The following is a 20,301-nucleotide window of genomic DNA, read 5'->3' as shown; positions in this document are numbered from 1 at the left end:
ACGGACGTTAAAGAAACATAGAAAACTAACGTGTATTTAAAAATTACTTTATTCAATGCATCAATTTTATTTTAATTTAATGAATTGTTACATATGTATTAAAGAAATTAAGTTTTGTTCATTTATGGGTGACGAGTTTCTCAAAAATTTCCTGATATTTGTTCAAAATAATAAAAACGTGTTGTTTAGTATGTGCAGACCATCGTCCGCAGAGGGTTAAAGTAAATAAAACGTGTTTAAAACTCATGTATACTTTGATATTGTTGTTTGCAGTCAGAGTGTGGTACACGGTTTGCAATGTATTTGTATAGTCGAAGGTTATCGGCGTATCGTTTTGCGTATCGTTAAAAGAATGAAATACAATTGTGAAAGTAGTGAGTTAGCATCATTGATGGATACTGGTAGCGTCGAAAATATTTGTTGCATAGAGAATGGAATTCTACCACTTCCATTAGATTTTACAGAATCTTTTATTATCTGAGTTCTGTTATCATGGAATTTGTTTGCTAAATATATTTGGAAAGTTTCAGTAATTAATGCAAGTACCAGAAAAACTGAAACAATACAAAAAAAAAACAATGAAAAATAACGAAAATATAGTAAAATTCTGATTATAAAAGTAGACTATGCACTATTTTGAACAAAATTCTGTGAACGTTTATTCGAATGATATACCAAGTAATCAATAAATAAAAATATAAATATAAATGTTTTTATATTGATCGTTAATGACAATTTACAATTCGTCGTTAACTTTTACATTAAAGGTCACTTGATCGGCAATCTGAATAGGTTTTCAAATATGGAGGCTTCTTTGTCTTGTCTTTGCAAGAATCAAAGGTATGCTTGATCTTACTTTTTTGGAAACGAAAGTCTGATAAGCCGTGTCTGCCGTAATAACGTAATCAGAGTTGTACAATTAAGCTCGAGGCAGACAAAGTATAATTATGAAACTATTTAATAATAGCACAATTTTATAATCAAACGGAACGATCTAAATTAAGAAAAGGTTCTTACTAAGTAAATTTCAATGGTTGGAAAAAAATAGAAAAAATTGTAGAGTTAGATATTAATGAAATGATATTTACAAACATTCTTATTAAGATGAAAAGATATTCTTATCTTATCTAAATAATTCGAATAAAACAGAAGCATTAATGATTAGAGTTTCGATCAAGTCGCTATGCTACGCTGCATTGCGTTATCGGACCATACTTTTTTCTATTCTTTTTTCACTCTCAATCGGAGGAGAAATTTCTAAAAGTTTTTCTCGCCTGGCAACATTATATCTAAAACCCAATGGAGTTGGGTTGGAAAGGCAAGGAAAGACATAAAGTTGCGTATTAAAAAATTGTTAATTTGCATAGAGCCTAAGTCCTCTATCGTGTGCTACGTAGCATCGTATCACTGGATACTGGATAGTACTAGTTTATTCCCCCACTCCCACTCTTAATTGGAATTATCACTGTAGAAGAGTTACAAAGCTATTATTCGAACAGTGAACATATAAGAATTCAGAATATACTAATCTTATTAGCCTTTGAACTTTCCAAATATTTTGTGTACTAAATCTTTTGGAAGACCAGTTTTATCCAGTTCTACGGGTCTTAGGTCAAGTTAAGCAACATGGCAAGCACGCGTATCGGTCAAATTTTCTTCGCCAGGACCCTACAGATAAGCCGAAAACCACAACAGATTAGGTCCAATGTTAAATACTATTGCTGTGAGTACCGTTGATCGAAAATGTACAGTCCAAAACAAAACTGAATCGATAATAATGCTTTTCTAGAAAATGATAATTTATTTGCATAGTTACTCTAGATTTGATAAAAACGTATTACATATACGATTTTACTTCTATCCAGCTTTAAAAATTATATAACAATTTTATTTTATGCTAATTAATTAACAGGTTATATGATCTTATTTGTGACTCAATTTTGCATCATTGCACATATCGTAATTAATAGTTTAAAATAAATTTAGTATTTTGTCCATTAGCCTTTAACAACTATAACAGCTGCGATTTGTTTAACATACATTGAAATGGCTCCTTTTTCTAGTTACTAAGTTACTTAATGCATAATTATATTTATCAAAAATAGTATATAAGAATTGTAGACACTTCTTTTTGAAAAATGTTAAAGAATGACTTTTTTATTTAATTTTTTTAAATTCATGGTACAGTAAAGAGGATTTTAAACAGTTGTTGATCATAAAAATTAACTTTTGTAGGCCATGCATCAAACTATGAGTTTATCAAGGTTGAAACCATGGGCGAGAAGAAAAATGTAGCTTTGGTTACTTTGAATAGACCAAAAGCACTAAATGCTCTTTGTGATAAATTAATCTCTGAAATAAATGATGCAGTAACCAAACTAGACAGGAACAATAGCATTGGTGCCATTGTACTTACTGGTAGTGAAAAAGCATTTGCAGCTGGTAAGTGTTTGCAAATAACTTATGTCCTTTTCTTAAATCAGTCTCGAATCTAAACAAATTTGTCCTTTTAGGTGCTGACATTAAGGAGATGCAAAATAATATCTACTCAAATACCATAAGAAGTAATTTCTTGAGCTCTTGGGATGAAGTTACCAGAATAACAAAACCTGTGATTGCTGCTGTCAATGGTTATGCCGTAAGTTGCAACATACAAAAATTTAAATCTTGTTTTAATAATCCAAAAATAGTAAATAATTCAAATATTTTCTTCACATAAAATTGTTTACAGTAAAATTGTATAATGAATTTGTTGTACATTTAGCTAGGTGGAGGTTGCGAATTGGCGATGATGTGCGACATCATCTATGCTGGAGACAAAGCAAAGTTTGGGCAACCGGAAGTCGCCATCGGAACGATACCCGGTGCAGGTGGCACCCAAAGATTGACTCGCGTCGTCGGTAAGAGCAAAGCAATGGAAATGGTACTTACAGGAAACCAAATCACCGCTGAAGAGGCAGAGAAAAGTGGTTCGTTAATGTAAAAGTAGAAAATATCATTATGTTTGATGTGCGAAATGTTTTACATTTATGTAAATGTTTATAATTATAGGACTGGTTAGCAGAGTCGTCCCAGCAGACAAGCTCGTTGCGGAGACGATTAAAATGGCTGAAAAGATTGCATCTCATTCACAAATTATCGTTGCTATGGCGAAGGAATCCATTAATACGGGTAATCGTGTTCAATCTTTCGCTGATTTTTTTATTTATTCTATTTTTTGAAACTTTTTAACATGCTTTTCTCGTAGCTTATGAAACCACTTTGAAGGAAGGGATTCACTTTGAGAAGAGAATGTTCCATGGTACATTCGCGACGGTAAGAATATAACATAGAAAAAAAACAGTAGTTATTAAAAATATATAATGTGAAATTAAATCTTCAGAGTGACAGGAAGGAGGGAATGACTGCTTTTATTGAGAAGCGACCACCCAAATTCACAAATCAATGAAAGACGCCACATTGTTTACTATTAGATGTATAACAAAATAGTGAACTTATTTTTTTTACTGAATTTTATATACATATCGAAAGAGATACTCTTTAAATTTGTTATCACGAGGAAATGTTTTAATAAACATTTTTTTTGTGAACATTGTGATGTTCAAAATGAATTTTTATTTAATCACTACGTTTACATCGTTATGATTTTTCAGTATATTACATTTACAGTTAACGCAGCATTGCAGTTGATACATCAGGTAAATGATTATTGTTAATAGTAATACGGTGATTGAGTTTTGTTAAAGCATGGATGCTGTTTATCCTGAAACTACGAGACGCCTTCGAACGATAGGAACAATGGAATTTCACACCGATGTCGTGCATAATAAATATCAACCTTTATAATACGGAGTATCCTGATATCACCATGATTTTTGGATACATTTTTATCAAATACATCGCACTCGCAAAATCGAAAATCACTTTAGGGTACAAAAAATTATTCTCGTTTACATTTGTGATTTCTTATGTTAAAGTGCCAAAGAGAATAATTGCATTGTTTAAATAATTTGTTTAAATATACAGTTAAACCTCGGATTCTGAATAATTCGAGAAGAATAATTCAGGTTAAAATATCCCGATTCGATCTAGTGGGTCTGAAGCAGAGTCGAGTGGTGCCAAAAGACAGAAAAATCATAGGAGTCCCCTTCCAGATAATAAAACAAACTTTTCACTTCCTCACCATCTTCCACTTCCGCTGTCACTTCTCCTCCATACAGGTACGGTCAAACTAAATTAAGTTTTTGTCTATATTTGATTTGCTTATCTTTTTCGTGATAGATTTAATGGTTTCCATTGATTTTATGTTAAGAACTTGTGTACAAAGTGTTATCAAGGTTTAAATAAGTAATCATTTAGGACCGAAGAACGGATAAATCCGTTTTACATGAATTCCTTATCCTTAAATAATTTCGGTTTACGAAGAATCTTAGGAATAAATTAAGTTCGTGAACCGAAGTTTGACTGTATAATCGTGTTTCGTCTGCTAGTAGATAATACATCAAATTTGCAGAAAAGGAGCAATATCAAATTGTAAAGAATCGCGCGAAAATATCGTTTTCCTTATTAAATTCATTATTATTGTTTAGTTTTTGTATCTTCTGTAAAATCTGCTCGGTTGACTAGCTAATACTAATAATGTACAGGTATGATGAAATAGCTGTGCATATTTAATGTTTCACGTGACTACCGTACTCCACCTGGTTTTTCTCGTTCTTATCATTAAAATTACAAAAAAAAAAAAAGAGGAAAATCAAACTAACTACACTTACAGTCTAAGTATTTCGCTGCGTTCCTTAGTTATTACTTAAGTACACACCAAAAGTTCCATTTAACATTGTGAGACCGCAACATCTCAAAGGAGTTTCCATGATGTCGCGCGGTATTATTTACAAATATTTTTATCGGAAAATTTTCCCAAGTAAGAATCCAAAAGAATTCTAAAAAAACATCCTTCAAAAGAATTCTAAAAATATCGCCGTGATATGTTAACGCGAGATGAAAAAGGCACTCCACGAATGTCACTTCCGATCGTTAAACATTCCCTTGTTTTATACAAAAATTTGGTTTTGCATTTTATCGTTGGTCCTTGTTCTTTTTCAAATGGGCCCGGAAACTCCTTGGAATCGGTAAAAAAAAAAAATCGGAAAGTGTGCTTTTTTCACGCGGGACAACTTGGTTTCTTGTTTTATGTATATCACAGTTGCAAGCTCTGCTCGAATAACTAAGTTGGTACAGTTAGAGAATATGGAAACGGGTATTCGGTACGTCGAGAGTTATTGGCCGAGTAGTTTACCGTTTGTTGCGGTTCTTCATGGTGAAACGTCTCCAGAAGTTACCGCTCTTCTTCGACGGCGTTGCAACCGGCGTATCGTAGGGGTAGCTAGATTCTTCGTCGGTGTCTTGCGCGTTTGGTGTCTCCCTTGTCGGCGAGCCACCATGTCCGGAATCCCTGTCTCCGTCTGTTGCATTCTTTTCCAATCCTGTAACATAAGTACCGTTATTATGTTATATTTACAGTAATGCATGGTTAACTTTCGTAAGATTTGTAATCTAAAGTTGTTGAATAAACGATAGAGGTTAGAGCTATTGTACAAAGTGTTGGACCAATCTGAAAAAATTATTTTTGGTTGCGGGGCTCAATTACAATCATTTTTTGTGAATACGCATACCTCTGAAATCCTACCCACTTTCGAGAAAAAAATTCGAGTAGGTACTGAAATTTTTAGACGAAATTGAAAAATTTTAAATCGTACTAAAAAAATTATATTTAGTTACAGGGGTCAATTACAAGTATTTTTGATGAATAGATATACCCCGAAATCCTACGCACTTTCGAGACAAAAATTCAAGTAGGTACTGAAATTTATACTGAAAAACACCCTGTACATTGAAGACAGAGATGTTAACTTATGATTCTGAGCGATTCCTATAGCTTATTTAGATATATTTTTAACTACAGACGTTTGTCTATGACTCCCTTAGAGCCCTTTTACACGATGTTACCTGTATGCGATACCGTGTATGAGATATATGCCGGAAACTTTGATCTCAACGTACACTACGAGTAGACTACGTACTGCATACAAGTATCCTTGCGTGAAAGGGCTGTTAGGGTACACGGAGTTTAGGTTAAGAACCAGTGGTTTATTATGAAAATTACCACCACCTCCGGCGCGTAACATGTCCAGAAAAGTGTTCTCCGCGTTGCCACGCGTGTGTCCCTGTTTCTGCGAGGGTGTACCGAAGCTCAGGCTCTGAATATTGATTTCTGCCTTGAGCTGTTCCGGGGGTATGTCGTCCACTCGAAACTCGTTCGGGTCCTCGACGAACGCCTGCTGTAAATCGCGCATGATCTTCTTACGGATGGTCTTCTTCATGGATAGGTGTCTTTCCAAATGTTTCACGTCGCTTTCCGTTAGAGTTTTACTATTGTCGCGGCGACGTGACTTCTTTTTCTTGCTGTTTTTAGGACTCTCTTCCTCGCCGGAGGTCGAGCCGACGGACACGGCGCTGTCGTGGCCTGGCGCCTTCTCCTCGGCCTGGATACGCGTGTTCTCCCATTTGCTGCCGAACCCGAAGATATCCCGCAGATGAGGGATGTTTCGATCGGCTGTTTGTTGCCTCGCCATCGTTCTCTGTTATCCACGGCTCGAGGATGCTTTCACCCCAATACAACTATTGATCTGAAACATAGAATCGATTCTAGAAACTTTCCGTTGGAATAATTATTACAGTTTCTTTTTCTGCTCGAGTATCACAAAATCAAAAATATTAGGTCTACGAATTATTAGATGATCTCATAAGTAATATTATACTCTTATCTTACTTTAAATATTGAGTTGAACGTGTGTTTCTAACGAGGTGTCTATATCCTTTTGCTGTCTTATTTATTTGTAGTTTTCCTTTTGACTATTGACAAGATATATGTTCATCGCGTATTACTTTACGAGTTTCGAAGGGGAATTACAGTTATAGAAACAGTAAAGAACATTTGTGAAGTGCACGGATAAGATACTGTAAAGATTCGTAACTGTCGAAAGGTTTTATATTATGGTAAAGTGGCAACTTTGAAAGATACAGTGTAATGTGGGATCTTGAAACTGTTCAATTTTTTTTGTTTTACCATTCTTAATTCTAACTGGAACTAAAAAATGGTTTTGACTCGTCCTACTTGCGCAACTTCATACGTTACGATAAATATGTAAAATACGCAGTCCAATAGAAAATGCTGAATATTTAGTACGGAGTAAAACGTTGTACGCATATAGTTAACGCGGGTAACCTGTTGTTCCTAATAAAGGTTGATTTATATTATCCATATAGTAATTATAGTTTGAAAACGTGTTTACATTTATCCTTAACAGTACTATTATCAACGACTTGCGTGTACTTCTACCAGAGAGGTAAAAGAGATTTGTTTTTAAAAATAATAAGTAGAAGAAAGTAGAGTAAAACCACATACAACAAAGATTTTACAAGCATTACCAGCTTTAAGTAAACCTTGCTCGATCAAAAAATGAGATTTTTGTTTAAAAAACATATTTACTTATTCAGGAAAATAAGATGTTTCCATACAGTGAAATGTCGAAATGAAAATAAGGAAAAAGAAAACCACTTTATAAAATTAACCATTTATGTATGTCAATAGAGGTCATAAAATTTCAAAAATAAAAAGTACTAAACACGAGTAGTTATAACAAATAACAAAACAAGTCATATTTACCCCTTTGGTAGATTTAGTGTTGGAAGATCTATATTGCATAGCATTGTTGTCAGAAAGAGGACAGAAAAAAAATTGTATGAACATTCGTTTGTTTTTCCTATAATGGTATTTGTCTAAACCGAATAGTGCCGTAAACGTTTTGTGTATGAACGGATGATATAAATCGGCCTTAATTAGGTGTGCGTGTGCTGAAAGCTGTTTCCCAGGCGCCGTTAAATTGTACGGTTTTATCAGGGGGCTCGTGGTTGACGGAACCTTGACGCACGATGTATTCCCGTTACCGTAAACACAGGTCGCAATGTATATAAATGCATTCAGCATGCACGTTTCCTTTTTCAGCATATACGGACTACGACGGTGTTTTTAATCACCCCTGGAGGAAATCCGAGTGGCTCGACCGGATCCCACCGACTCGTCACGAAAAAAAAAAAGAAAGAAAGATTCACGAACGACGATCGATCCGTTAGATCGTAATGTTGTAACGAGTCAACGACACTTCTGCCTGGTATGCCGTATCGTTTGTTTTCCCTCTGCGAGCATCGCGTGGAATCGGTAAGTATTAACCAATTTAGCACCAAATTATACTACACGCCAAAATTAAGGGATCACTGGTTTAGATGTACACAAATTACTTATTTAATAGCAATTACCAATTCATGACATATGGAATTCATACTTATGTACAAGTATAGTATAAAATCTGTGCAAGTAATGGTAATTTCATATATTTATTTTTTATAATAATTGTGACAATTTTTAGGGTTGACGGGTTTAAGGGATTTTTCCATGAGAATCATCTTTGGAGAATATGGTGATAGAAAAAGTAGAATATACATTGTAACAAAGGGATGAATTTGATTTATAAATAGTTAATTTAGAATGCAAAACCTGTATAAGGTATAAAATATCGGTATAAGTCTCTGTTCAGGGCTTCCTTTGTGCGGGGATCTGAAGCTGAAGCTGAAGGTTTATTAGCTTCGTGGTAGATTCGTCCTTGGATCGTATAAATATGAAACGCACTGAACTATGAATGCGACGTCGTCGAATGTTAGATGTTTTTGCTGGAGACGAATCAACGGCTAGAGAACACGAAATCAGATTACGATTTCAGTGCAACGAAAGACCAAGAACGAGCAGATCGAGGCAGGCAGTCGTTATTGGAGCATTAATAAAAAGGCAGCGGGTTATTGTTCCCCGATAAAGTCGTGGCAGTTACGCGATTCAGCGTGGGCCCCGCAAGCCCGATCCGTCGATCGATAACGCGAAATCTCGCCCACGTTTTCCTTGGCGCACTTTCCATCTGCGTCGCGAGTCGTGAGAAACCTCTTCATTTATACTCGGAAAGTTCTGTTTCCATCGCGACCAACGAAGAGAACAGTAAGCGTTCGCGCGTACGACTGCATTTTAGCACTTTAACGGCCGCTGCCGCGTATATGTTAGTTCGTCAATCAGCCATCATCGGCCGCTGTCACGCGTATGTGATTTTACCGTCTCAATCACCATGTCATTGATCATTCAACTTATTGCGTTTGTTTAGGTTCAAATTTTAGCTCGTGCGCTTCTTATGGTATCTCAACATGTACGATCCCTCACAATAATACTCCTAGCATTCTCGTGTGCCTCACTTTGATTCACAAGGTTGGTGTAAAAAGATGTTCAAAGCTATTCGTATGAAATCGAATGACGAATCGCCCTCAATAGCTAATGATAGTTCGTCGACTTAAATTTAGACAAAATAATCAGGAATCTTCAGTTTCCATAACTTCATAATTTGGAAATAGTCTGTAATGAAAAGTTCTAAGCAGACTGGATCGACTAGTAAGTAAAATAAGCACGTGTTTAGTGCACTGGGGGAAAGGAGCATCAAAGAATTTTTTCAGTATCCTCTGCCGAGTCAAATGATATATTTTTAATTTTAGAAGTTAAGTTAGTGTTGAAAATAATGGTCTATGTCTTGATGTAGCTATTGAGTAAACAATTGTGTGCTATAATCAGTAACGCACCCTCATGACGATACTTCAGCATTTATTAAGTATTAATGTCTGGACAGTTAAGCAATTAAATGGTGTATTGTTGGGTTGCGCCTAGGGCAATAGTTGATGAAAAAAAAATATTTGAAGAGACTGTCTTTGACGTTTACGACGATATCGACGAGCTATGTAATTTAAAATTGATATTTATATGGATGCTCAATAATAAAATTATGTAGAAGTAATATTTAAATGTAGAATTTAAATATATCGGGTCAAAAAACAGTTACGGAGCCTTGATTATATTGAAACTCTTGCGAAAATTGCTGGCGGCAGGCAATAGTCTTCGTGAGAAACGTGCGGCCATTAAAGTGTTAATACTCGAGTGTGGGCGCATTATGCGCCACGAAGAATGACTGTCTTCGCCATTTGTGCGTCTTGTCGTTAGCAACTATACGAGCCCTAGACCACGGTTGGATTGATCCTTACGTTAATAATCGAGATAACTATGGTTATTCAATAAGTGGAGTATCCAAAGTGCTTTGTTCGAATAAGTCAGATTTTGCTCCCATGCTTTCCCTAAATTCTTTCTTGGCCTCCTACGATGCATCACGGTACTGTTCTCAAACATTTTAGCAAAAGAATATTTTCAATTTCAATATAATCCAACACTGAAGTCGGTCATTTCAGAAAATAAAAGTCTAAAACGTTATTTAAAGCAGTTATTCCTTATTTTCATTTCAGGTAAAGCTTGGAACTCTCCGCGTTACAAGTGTTACATGGTTAAAAGTCTGAAATTTTTTAATGAAAGTGCGCCAACTGAAAAAATTGAGGACCGAGTATGGAATGAAAATGCAATTTCCATAGCTTTTGCAACGAGCCAATAGTGTATCCGTGTCGCCTGGTGGTGAGCTGGTTGCCAGGCAGCCAGTTTTGCCCAGGTAGACCGCTCCTCTCGTTTCCTCTTTCGATCTATCGTGCTCCGTTGCCGATACAAACGCTATATTACGCTGCTATCGACGTTTGATATCGGTCGAACCAGCGCAGCGGTGCGCAAACTCTTTTTAATAGAGTCAAAACTAGTTTCCGGACTGACACAGAAACCACCTTTTTAAATGCAAGCAAACGAGTGGGAGGGATTAGGCGTTTACTTATTCGTAGAATGCAGTGTTCTTTTTTTTCGACTTGATAATTCCATGGTTAGCTTGTTAGTAAAGTTAGACTAAATTTTGTTTGAATAATAGATAACCAATAGGGAATATCTTATTCATTTTTTAAATGTTTCATTAAATGGCTATTTTACCCACATTTTTGAGGATAGTTTTCATCCCTAGAACATAAACATCAGTCGCTACAAATATTTATATCTAATAATTTTTAATGTTTTAATCACTTTTTTATAAATATCTAATTATCTAAACCATTTACGATTTAGTGAAATTCTTAATTGGACATTACGAGTGCTCAATGGTCAATCTCTTTTCACTTTCAGCATTTCTTTCTATCTTTATTAATTCTTCCAGCCATTTCACCATTCCATCGCTTTGAAGTATTTTTCCATATTTTGAATATGGATAGCAACAGATAAAAAACAAATATATTTCTAATATTTTTTACAGCTCTACGTGGTTGTTAAATTTCATAAAAATCGATGATCTTCGAACGAATGATGCTCCTTGTTAGCGTTATAAAACGAGCGTCGATTCCGGTTCGACGAACGCCGCTATTACGCGATTAATAACCGCGATCGTAAATTATTACGTGGCACGGTACTAGTTGCGCACCACTGACTTAATGGATGAGTCTAGCCGGTGTAGCGATCGCGGTGAAAAATCTTTCCTTTGAACCGGCGAATCTGCCGCAATTTTGTCGTCAGCGAGCACGTCTCGTACTCTTTCATTACGACGTTCGTTGATTTTGGAAAAAGAGAAATTAAACATGGAAATGCAGTTCAAGAGAAAAGCTTGGTACCGTAGTTCAACGAACTTTCCGTGGTGCTTTTTGTTGCCACTTGACGCGAAATAGACAAGAAAGATTCCCACCGTGTGGAAATCTTGCAGAAAATGCACTACGTTCTGGACGACTAGAAACAATAGTCGACAGTTGCCATAAATCGTCGAATTACGGCTAGAGAACTTGCATCGAAGTTTAATACCCCTCAAACATGTGGCATTAAAACCCTTTATTGTCTCGGGGTGACTTTCAAACTTGATATATGGATTGTGCGCACGATCCGAGCGAAGAAAACAAATCATAACTTGCGATGGAAAATGGATATTTTATAGCAACAATACTCAAAGAGACAATGGTGTAATCTAGACGAAACACTTGAACCTATTGTAAAAAGAAAAAATTTGCATTCAAAAAAGCTAATGCTTCGTATATGGTGGGACACGATGGGAATAATTTATTATGAATTTTCGCCATCAGACCAGACCATTAATTTAGTAGTTTACTATTAACAATCGCAACGTGTGAACGAATGTTTAATGAATCGTCTACATCTCGTCAATAAAAAAGGAGTCGTGTTCCACTTTTGATTCAAAACAAAATTAAGGATTTAAATTGAAAATCCTTCGATTTAGCACCGTCAGATTATCACTTTTTTGCCTACAAAATTATTTTAACTGAAAAAGTCCTTCAAGATGATATTAAAAACCTCGTGGGACAGTGGGGGAAAGTATTAGAGATTAATGGAAATTATGTCGTTGTTTAAACCAGTAATTTTCTCTAAAAACAATACAGTCGAATTTACTTCTGTTCAACTCAATATAAAGTACGACAAAGAACGACATAATTTATGGGATGACCTAATATTTCACATAGTATATTTACAGTTTGTCCAGAATGAAGGAGCAGTTAGCAAAACTCGACTGGAAAGCGCATTTAAATTCCAGGTTCTAAAGAATGAGTTATCTGATAAAACGAAAATTAAATTATGAATTTTTAAATGATTCCTTATTGGGTGATTCAGGCACAGTTAATCTTGTACCTCGTGCGTGTAGTCTACGGCAATTATCGTTGCATCCTGTCTTGGAATATTTTTCCATCTTTTTTTCAAATCGTACATTACTTCATCATGCGCTGTATGTTTTCGAGGTCGCCCGCTACTTGACACGTTCTTGTTATTTTTTATGTTATGTCATACAAATTATTTTTTTTTTAATATTTACAAACACCAGCAAATAAATTTCCAGTACACAAACGGGAAAAAACAGGTAAATTTTGCAAAATCAAACCTTATAGTATATACTATTTTCGGTACACATGGCGGGGAAATAACACATATAATTAGTCAAAAGCAGCTTGGCAGGGAACGTGTTAAATAGCCCCGATCATAGGTTCTTAATTTCGTTCTTTCATTAGTTCTTGTTCAAACAGTGGATTAGACAGTGCAGTTATGACCAAGTGCGACATTATCTATACTTAATGCAAATAGAAGAAAATATTTGAATTTAAAACTTTTAATTATCATAGCCGCCCTATTTGGCAGCCACTTGTTCAAGGTAAGTGACATTTGTATTTTGTAGTGCTTTACAAGTTATCATGGAGAGATACACAGTTGCTTAACACGTTGAGATTATTATGATTTATTATCAAAATTCTTGTTTGATTTGAATAACGTTTGAATAAAAGAATTTCTTTTTTACAGGCATCGCATTCACGCTCTTGTTTTGCGGGCTATATGTTCTCACTGTAAGAACAGGAACAAGGGCGTTAATGGATTTAAGAAGGATAAAGATTCTTCATTCCCAGGCTAGGGAGCTGAGAAAAAGAACCAGACGCTGGTTATTAGCGTACGAAATAACGCCACAATGTACCGTAAACCGACGGAGAGCCTTCACGCATGGCGGATCGAAGTGAACAGGACACGGAGAACACGCACGATCGATTCGTGGCTCGTTACGGCGTCTGGTCGAAAGTTCGAGCGAGCTCCGTGCATTAATATTTCCGTTATTGCGCGCACGAGCACACCGAGGTTATGCCTTTCACACAGACAAAATAATAATAATAGCGATCGTTGGTCGTCCGCTGCTCCTCCGTGTCTTCCAATCGTTCGCGTTGTTCTTCGTTAGAAAAGTCAACAGCGTCGATAATCCACAGTACGTGGTGTCTCGCTTCTTGCACCAATCCACGTTATGGATTCTTGCAACGGAATTAAGCCAGTAATGCACTCAGAGATAGTTGACGAGTGAATGAAGTCCCTTTTTTGGTGGTTCTTTTTGTGTTACAGACTCGATGCTATTTCCACGTTTAAATTTTTTAACAATGTCACTCACTGTACTTCTTCTCGTATTAATCATTGCCGGAATTTCTCTGAATGATTTTTCAATAATGCATTTTTGAACATAAGTTTACACGAATTTTTTTTTATCTGTTTGGTCTCGGTAACACTTAGTATAAGTTTGGCCCTGACCTTTTCAGACACCTTGCATATAATAATCACATTCACGATATAAAAATAATTATATAAATGATTCTTTTACTTTAAACAGGCATTGATACATCATAGATTTGATTAGAATAAGAATGGTTCAGAAAATTGTCTGTATTTGAAAGGAATATTCTACTGTGAAGCGCGTACATTTAGGGTTTTTTATCAGTTTTTAGCAAAGAACTATATCATTTTTTTTTATTTGAATTCTTCATAGATATATATTGATATTTACAAAATATGTATAAATTTTTTCAAAGTAAACTAATCATAATTGAGCATTTTGTATGTCCTGAAACGTAGTAAAAAAAAGTCGTTTCATGATTTCAGCCATCCCACATATGCGAAATGAAAAATGAGAAAAGATTCTTAATTAGGATGACTTTAGTTACAGAAAGTACTAACACGAAAGGAAAAAGTAGATAATTAAATAAATAGTAACACTTTGAAATTTAATTATCTTCCTGAAGATATTATATGTAATTATCATCCTGAAATCAGCTAAAAAAGTATAGTTTTATGGAAAACGTGTTGAATATATTTTTCATCATTTTCGTAAACTAAAAAAATATGAAACAAACAACGAATTTGGACGTAGGGTATTACACATACAACTGTTTTAAAAAAAAATATTAAAAAAAGAATCGATTTTTTGAAAGGTTTACAGTAGGATACCTTTTTAACTTCCATTTCCCAAGTCAGTGGAGAAATGGTAAAAAACTGCTGTTTTTACCAATGATTTTAAAGGAAACGATAAAAAATTGGTAAAATTGTTCTAGCTTTACAGATAATTTTGGGAACAACCAATTGATTTATGGATGGGACAGTATGTACATATTATAATCGAACCTTGGGCGTCCAATTCCATAGATCACTGTGGAATCCTTAATCCAAAACAGTCACGTCCCCATCACTACACAATAGCTCATACATTTTCACGCAAAATGAAATACTAAAACTCTTAGGGTAATTGGCGAGAGAGGTATCGAAGAAGAAAAACGGAGTAAAACACGATCGTATCTGTTCGAATCCGTGGTTGCGGCGCGACTGAAGCGTCGATCCCGGGACTTTCACTTCGAGATCCGTGCGACCCTCCAATCCCTTCTCGATCCGATTATCCGCAGCACGCCCACGCTCGCCGCTCTGAATCACGATCGAATTGTTCTTACGCGAATAATACCGTTCGTCCAGTGGATAGGGTGAGCAAAGATTGAACGAGAGGCACTGCCTGGTCGCATTTTTCCAGAGATCACCCAGCGAAGTTTAATCCGAAATGGTAAAAACTAAAGATCGAACGAAACTTTTATCAGTTTCTTATCTTCCCTATTTAGTAATTAATAAATATATTTTGATCCTAGCGTAAAAAACCAGGTATTCTGGTACCTTTTCCCACATTTTGTTAGAGAATATTTGATGCCTTATCGCCAAATCAATCGGAATCATTCATTGTACAGTTCTACGTTGAATTGTGTTTTCAAAATAAGAATTTATAGAAAAACATTTATTTATACAAATATTCTTGTTTAATTGTGAGTGTGCATTAATTTTTTCAGCAGTTTGAAAACGGAAAATACGCGGCCATTGGTTAAAAAATTCAGGAGAAGGTAGATAGAGAAATGATAATGAGTAGCAGGAGGTATTACAACTTCAAACGTATTTATAGGCTTGTTTAGTAACCAAGATACTCAGTACCCATGTTAAGAAAGTTGTAATTAAGTTTACTATAAATAGATACATGGAGACATTTTACAAGTAAGTCATATTGAATATGAAATTCTTAAATGAAACTAAATTTCTTCTATCATTGTGACATGTATAACACAATTCTACTACTTTCTTTTTTCCTTTTCAAAAAGAAGAGACTGATTTTCAAATGCATTTTTCAAAAATTGATTATCGGAACTTTGTTTCCATATTATGGTAGTTCCATCCAGGACTTGCTATTTATTTTTTTCAAATCCTCATTGACAAGTTACCGAATCTTTTTCACCAGGAATGCATAGTGTTGTTGCCCTTTTTACGAATGAAAAGTCAAGTTTCTATCAGTTGATTATCGGCTGCGTGAATCGCTGCAGACCCGTGGAAGCACCGTACTCTTCCGTGCTGAATCAGAATCGAGCCGATGCATATTTGAAAAACAAACGAAAGCGTTTACGTAAGCGATTCCTTTTCGTTTTCCGTTGCTGTTCCTCGTTCAACGAACCACGATAACAAACTTCGCGGTTGCAAACACGCGAGTTCATTCACTTTCACGTTTACCGCTACTTGTCATCGGCTTCTTTTATTATTCGAAACATCTAAATTGAATACACGTAACTTTAAATATGGAATCTGTTAAGTTAATACCCAATCTAGTTTTTTCTTCCAGAAGAAAATACAAAATTATAAACTTATTAGTTAGATTTATTACATTCTGTAGAATTTATCATAACGTAAATTATTTATTTAAACCTTCACCTTTAAGTTTTAATCTTTCTGACTCTTATTTGTTACATACTATACGATTTCTTTATTTAATTAAATTCTTTCATAGAATTTGAACACATATTTGAAGAAGATCGTTAAAAACTTGTTCAGGACATATAGGTATAAGATATTCTATAAATTTCCAAGCTAGGATTTTGGATTTGTTTAGTTTTATGAAATCAGTTTGACCAGTAAACGTGTTAAAATTTCTCTATATTGGCCTCTGTACGAATGATTTTCTCGCTTGCAGGAAGAGTTTATTTTGCAATGGACGCAAACGGAAAATTAATACTAGTCGGCGAGGCGGCAACAGAAACGTAATCGTGGCAGGTTATATCGAGTCCCAGCTGTTCACCTCCATCGTCATAATCCATACCCTGACTTTCCTCGTTGTACAGTTACTCCAGGGTGAAAGGTGAACCCTCTCCCTTCCCTTTACGATTGAACACAAAGGAGGATCTGCGGCTATACTTGTCTGACGGCAATTACAACATCGAGGCACCGTGCTTCGTTCTTTCTCGGCTTCGGGAACCAATTCTTGAAAATAATAATTCACAAGCAAGAAGGGTTGGTCTCCATACGACCGCGTGTTTTGTTTAGAAAATAGCAATTAATTTTTTTCTCTTTCTCCAGTCGTAATTTCAAAAAAAGCTTTGCGTAACTCGGCTTATTAGCAAACCTTTTTAATACAAATAATTTATACATATTTTTGTAAATGTCTGGAATTAATTTCTTGAAAAATGAACTCGGATATTCTCTATTTGTGATATTTAGATAAAGAAAAAGGACCATCAATTTTAATTGTCGATGTTTCTATCTTAAAAATTTTGAAAATTCATTGAACCGATAAATTTTGTTTTTCCCCACGAATTTTATCGTCGTTAACGAGGAAAATTTATTATAATTGCAGGGACAGAGGTATCAGGAAACCTCGTTCGAAGTACGCTGCTTTGAATCGGGCAACTGTCCTTATCCCCCTTCCCACAAAAAGACGAATACTCGCACACATACGCGTGTTTCGTGACCAGGCGAAATAAGGCCAAGGAAAATGGGATCCAAGTACGCTGAAGTCATGGAAGAAGCTCGAAACAAAGGAAAACACATCGGACAGTCTTGCCGGAATCGCGTCTAATCTCAATTATCATTCCCCGTACGTATCCTTCTTTATTATTTTGTCGTGCCCTCGGCGCGAGCCATCGCGTTGAAAGTGACATCATATTCTCTTCACGAACCAGTTCTCATTGACTTTAATACCGGTTCCCTTCGGCGATGGCTCTGCGACGGACCCAGCACACTCGTCGGCCGAGGTTGTAACCTTAGGATGGGTTCACAGTCACGTAGTTCACTATGTTTAGATTTGTTTAGACCAGATATCATAAGCGTTATAAGTAGAGTCGGATACGTTTTATTCGCAAATAAAATAAGCCGTTTGGCAAAAGAAAGGGAAACAATAGTAGCAATGATGACATTAAAAAGGTCAAACGGGCCGCAAAATTTTGTGGATCGGGTGTTCGACGTGCCCGAGTTACAAGGGATTAAGCAAAGCGAGGCACAAAGAAACTACGAGTTGGTTCGTACGAGAAGGATGCAAAATAATTATTGCGAAATGATACCGGTGCTTCAACCTGCTTCGGATTACACAACACCAGATGCACCCACTGATGCATCGCATCGGTTATTACTGGTACAGACCAGCGTGCGAGGTACGAAGTTACATCGTCGAGCGACTCAATAAATTCATCACGGATTCGCGGTGGTTCAACCGCAAGGAACGCCGTGACAGTTCGTTAACGTGAGAAACGATCCCATTCAACCGTGGAACAGAGTTTGAAATTCCTCGTCTCTGTCGTTTCGTTTCTTCCGGATCACTGCTTCCCGTTTTTATTTCTTAGCCGTATTTGCATTGCAGAGCAATTCATTTTAATTTCATGGCTCCTGTACTGTAACTGTCGGTTTATCGAATCGAGAGTCTGCTTCCTCGTTGATTAAACACATAAGGCTACAGTTACAGTGGATACGTTTTGGTTCGAACTAGAGTTTTGACGAAATTTGGCCCATCGAACCAACCTTTTCAATCAACGATAAACAACGAAAACGTCTTATTACTATACTGTAGGCTACTTATACTTGACACACACAAATGCATTTCATGAAATAGAACTCGGTGGTTGTTTATGTAAACTGAATTAGAGCGAGGCGATTGTCGGGTGTAGAGATTCGTGCGTGTTCTGACGAAGGAAACCACTCGTAGAAGGATCTACAGGATTGATTGTTCTGATGTGTTCGTCAGAACTTCAGTTCGGACGAGGTCGCATCCACTTTTACTGTAGCTTAAGGTGGGCGCATAGTGTGGCACGGCTTCTTTTCTTGCAAACAAACCGGGATCGCCAGATTTTAAGTTTGAGCAAGACTTTGTTCCCAGAAAAAGGGGGTCAAGATTTTATGGAATTAAGGGTGGTAACAAAATTTTAGGTATTACATATTTCTCTTTCTCGATATACATAATTATAATATGATATAGAAAGAACGTGAATTAATTTCCTTTATGATGTTATAAAGGCATATATAAACAAATTTTAAACAAGATAACAACTATAGTTAGTAAAATAATAAAACAAAGTGAATGGATCTTCTTGGGCGTTAATTCGAGGTCTGAAAAGAAGGAAGAAAAAGCCACCATAGTGGTGAAGGAAGTCGTTTGCGGTCGAATGAATCGGACCTTGGAAAGAGAGGCCGTCTCCTCGGGCAGACGATGCTGAAAACAACTCGTAAAAGCCTGCGGCACGTCGATGAGAAGTCTCCTTTGTGGGATTACCGTTCGACCGCCAACCAAGCGACCAGATCTCGCTTCGGGGAATTCGCCATAACGATCTTGACTCTCGTTTCGTTCGAGATGGATTCACGAAATATTAGCTCCGTGTGTAGTAATATCCTTCGCGTAGTTACAAATTTTTGTTCTTTAGGTTGTTGCATAGTTGGCTTGTTCGTTTGAACGACAATCTATCGGTTGTAATCTAATAAGAACGGGCGCGAACCGAGCCAACAGACTGGCAAGATGATTTCAGAAACGGGTTCCAAACGAGCGTCGAGCAAGAAGATCGTTCGCTCACGGAAAGACGGTGGAAGGTCCAAGGAAAAAAAAAAAGAACAAGCAGGATGATTCGCAGTCCTGATGATACTCGGCTGTCCTTGAATCAGCTTGTAAGCTAAATTGAAGTTTTCAAGGTACCAACTCCGCCCTTCAAATTGATTTTTCGTTGGAAAACGAGTTTCTTGCAGAAAAACTACATATTAATTTTTGTATACATTCTGTTAAAATAATTGCTGTGCTGGAACTCTTCAGGTCATATTAATCCGAATGGGAAATAGATCGTAATATTTCAATTAATCTGATCTCCATTCAAAATAAATGATTTATTGCAAATATAGGACAAGTAATAACATCAAATGTATGATTATATATGTATAACATCATTATGATTTTATATTTATATTTTATATACATATGTAGAATATTACGAATTAATTAAAACTAAACTTTTTAGTGAAAAAAGGAAATTAAAGAAGAATACAAAGATACAGCCATTTTGTCAGTTGACGAACTGTAACTTCCTCCTTCTTCTAAACTCTTTTTTTCATTCATTTTCGGTTAAAAAATTAAATGTCATGGTATTAAAATTTCACGTTCAATCGAAGCTTTATTA

At 36.0% G+C, this 20,301-nt stretch overlaps 2 protein-coding genes across 5 annotated transcripts in view; one reads left to right on the top strand and one right to left on the bottom strand.

Annotated features, from left to right (window-relative positions):
* Positions 1–1,430: 1,430 nt before the first annotated feature.
* On the top strand, positions 1,431–3,583 carry Echs1 (Enoyl-CoA hydratase, short chain 1). Its single transcript, XM_076784019.1, has 7 exons — positions 1,431–1,723; positions 2,236–2,442; positions 2,514–2,638; positions 2,765–2,969; positions 3,052–3,171; positions 3,248–3,315; positions 3,383–3,583. The coding sequence occupies exons 1-7, from the start codon at positions 1,627–1,629 to the stop codon at positions 3,446–3,448; spliced, it is 888 nt and encodes a 295-aa protein (XP_076640134.1). The 5' UTR covers positions 1,431–1,626; the 3' UTR covers positions 3,449–3,583.
* A 28-nt stretch (positions 3,584–3,611) lies between these two features.
* LOC143351927 (uncharacterized) overlaps positions 3,612–20,301 on the bottom strand; it is a 36,777-nt gene continuing 20,087 nt past the window's right edge. The window contains exons 1-3 of one of the 4 annotated variants that reach the window (XM_076784021.1): positions 14,981–15,164; positions 6,164–6,686; positions 3,636–5,483 (exon numbers count right to left, since the gene is read on the bottom strand). In XM_076784021.1, the coding sequence (XP_076640136.1) occupies positions 5,293–5,483; positions 6,164–6,632 (660 nt within the window). In that variant the 5' untranslated portion in view covers positions 6,633–6,686; positions 14,981–15,164 and the 3' untranslated portion in view covers positions 3,636–5,292. Of the gene's footprint in view, positions 5,484–6,163; positions 6,687–14,980; positions 15,165–20,301 lie in introns of those variants that run through there. The other 3 variants (XM_076784022.1, XM_076784023.1, XM_076784020.1) reach the window with 3 other exon arrangements.

The sequence above is a fragment of the Colletes latitarsis genome, chromosome 2, assembly GCF_051014445.1.
Source record: "Colletes latitarsis isolate SP2378_abdomen chromosome 2, iyColLati1, whole genome shotgun sequence".
Taxonomy (NCBI): domain Eukaryota; kingdom Metazoa; phylum Arthropoda; class Insecta; order Hymenoptera; family Colletidae; genus Colletes; species Colletes latitarsis.
This window is presented reverse-complemented; position numbering and strand designations above follow the sequence as displayed.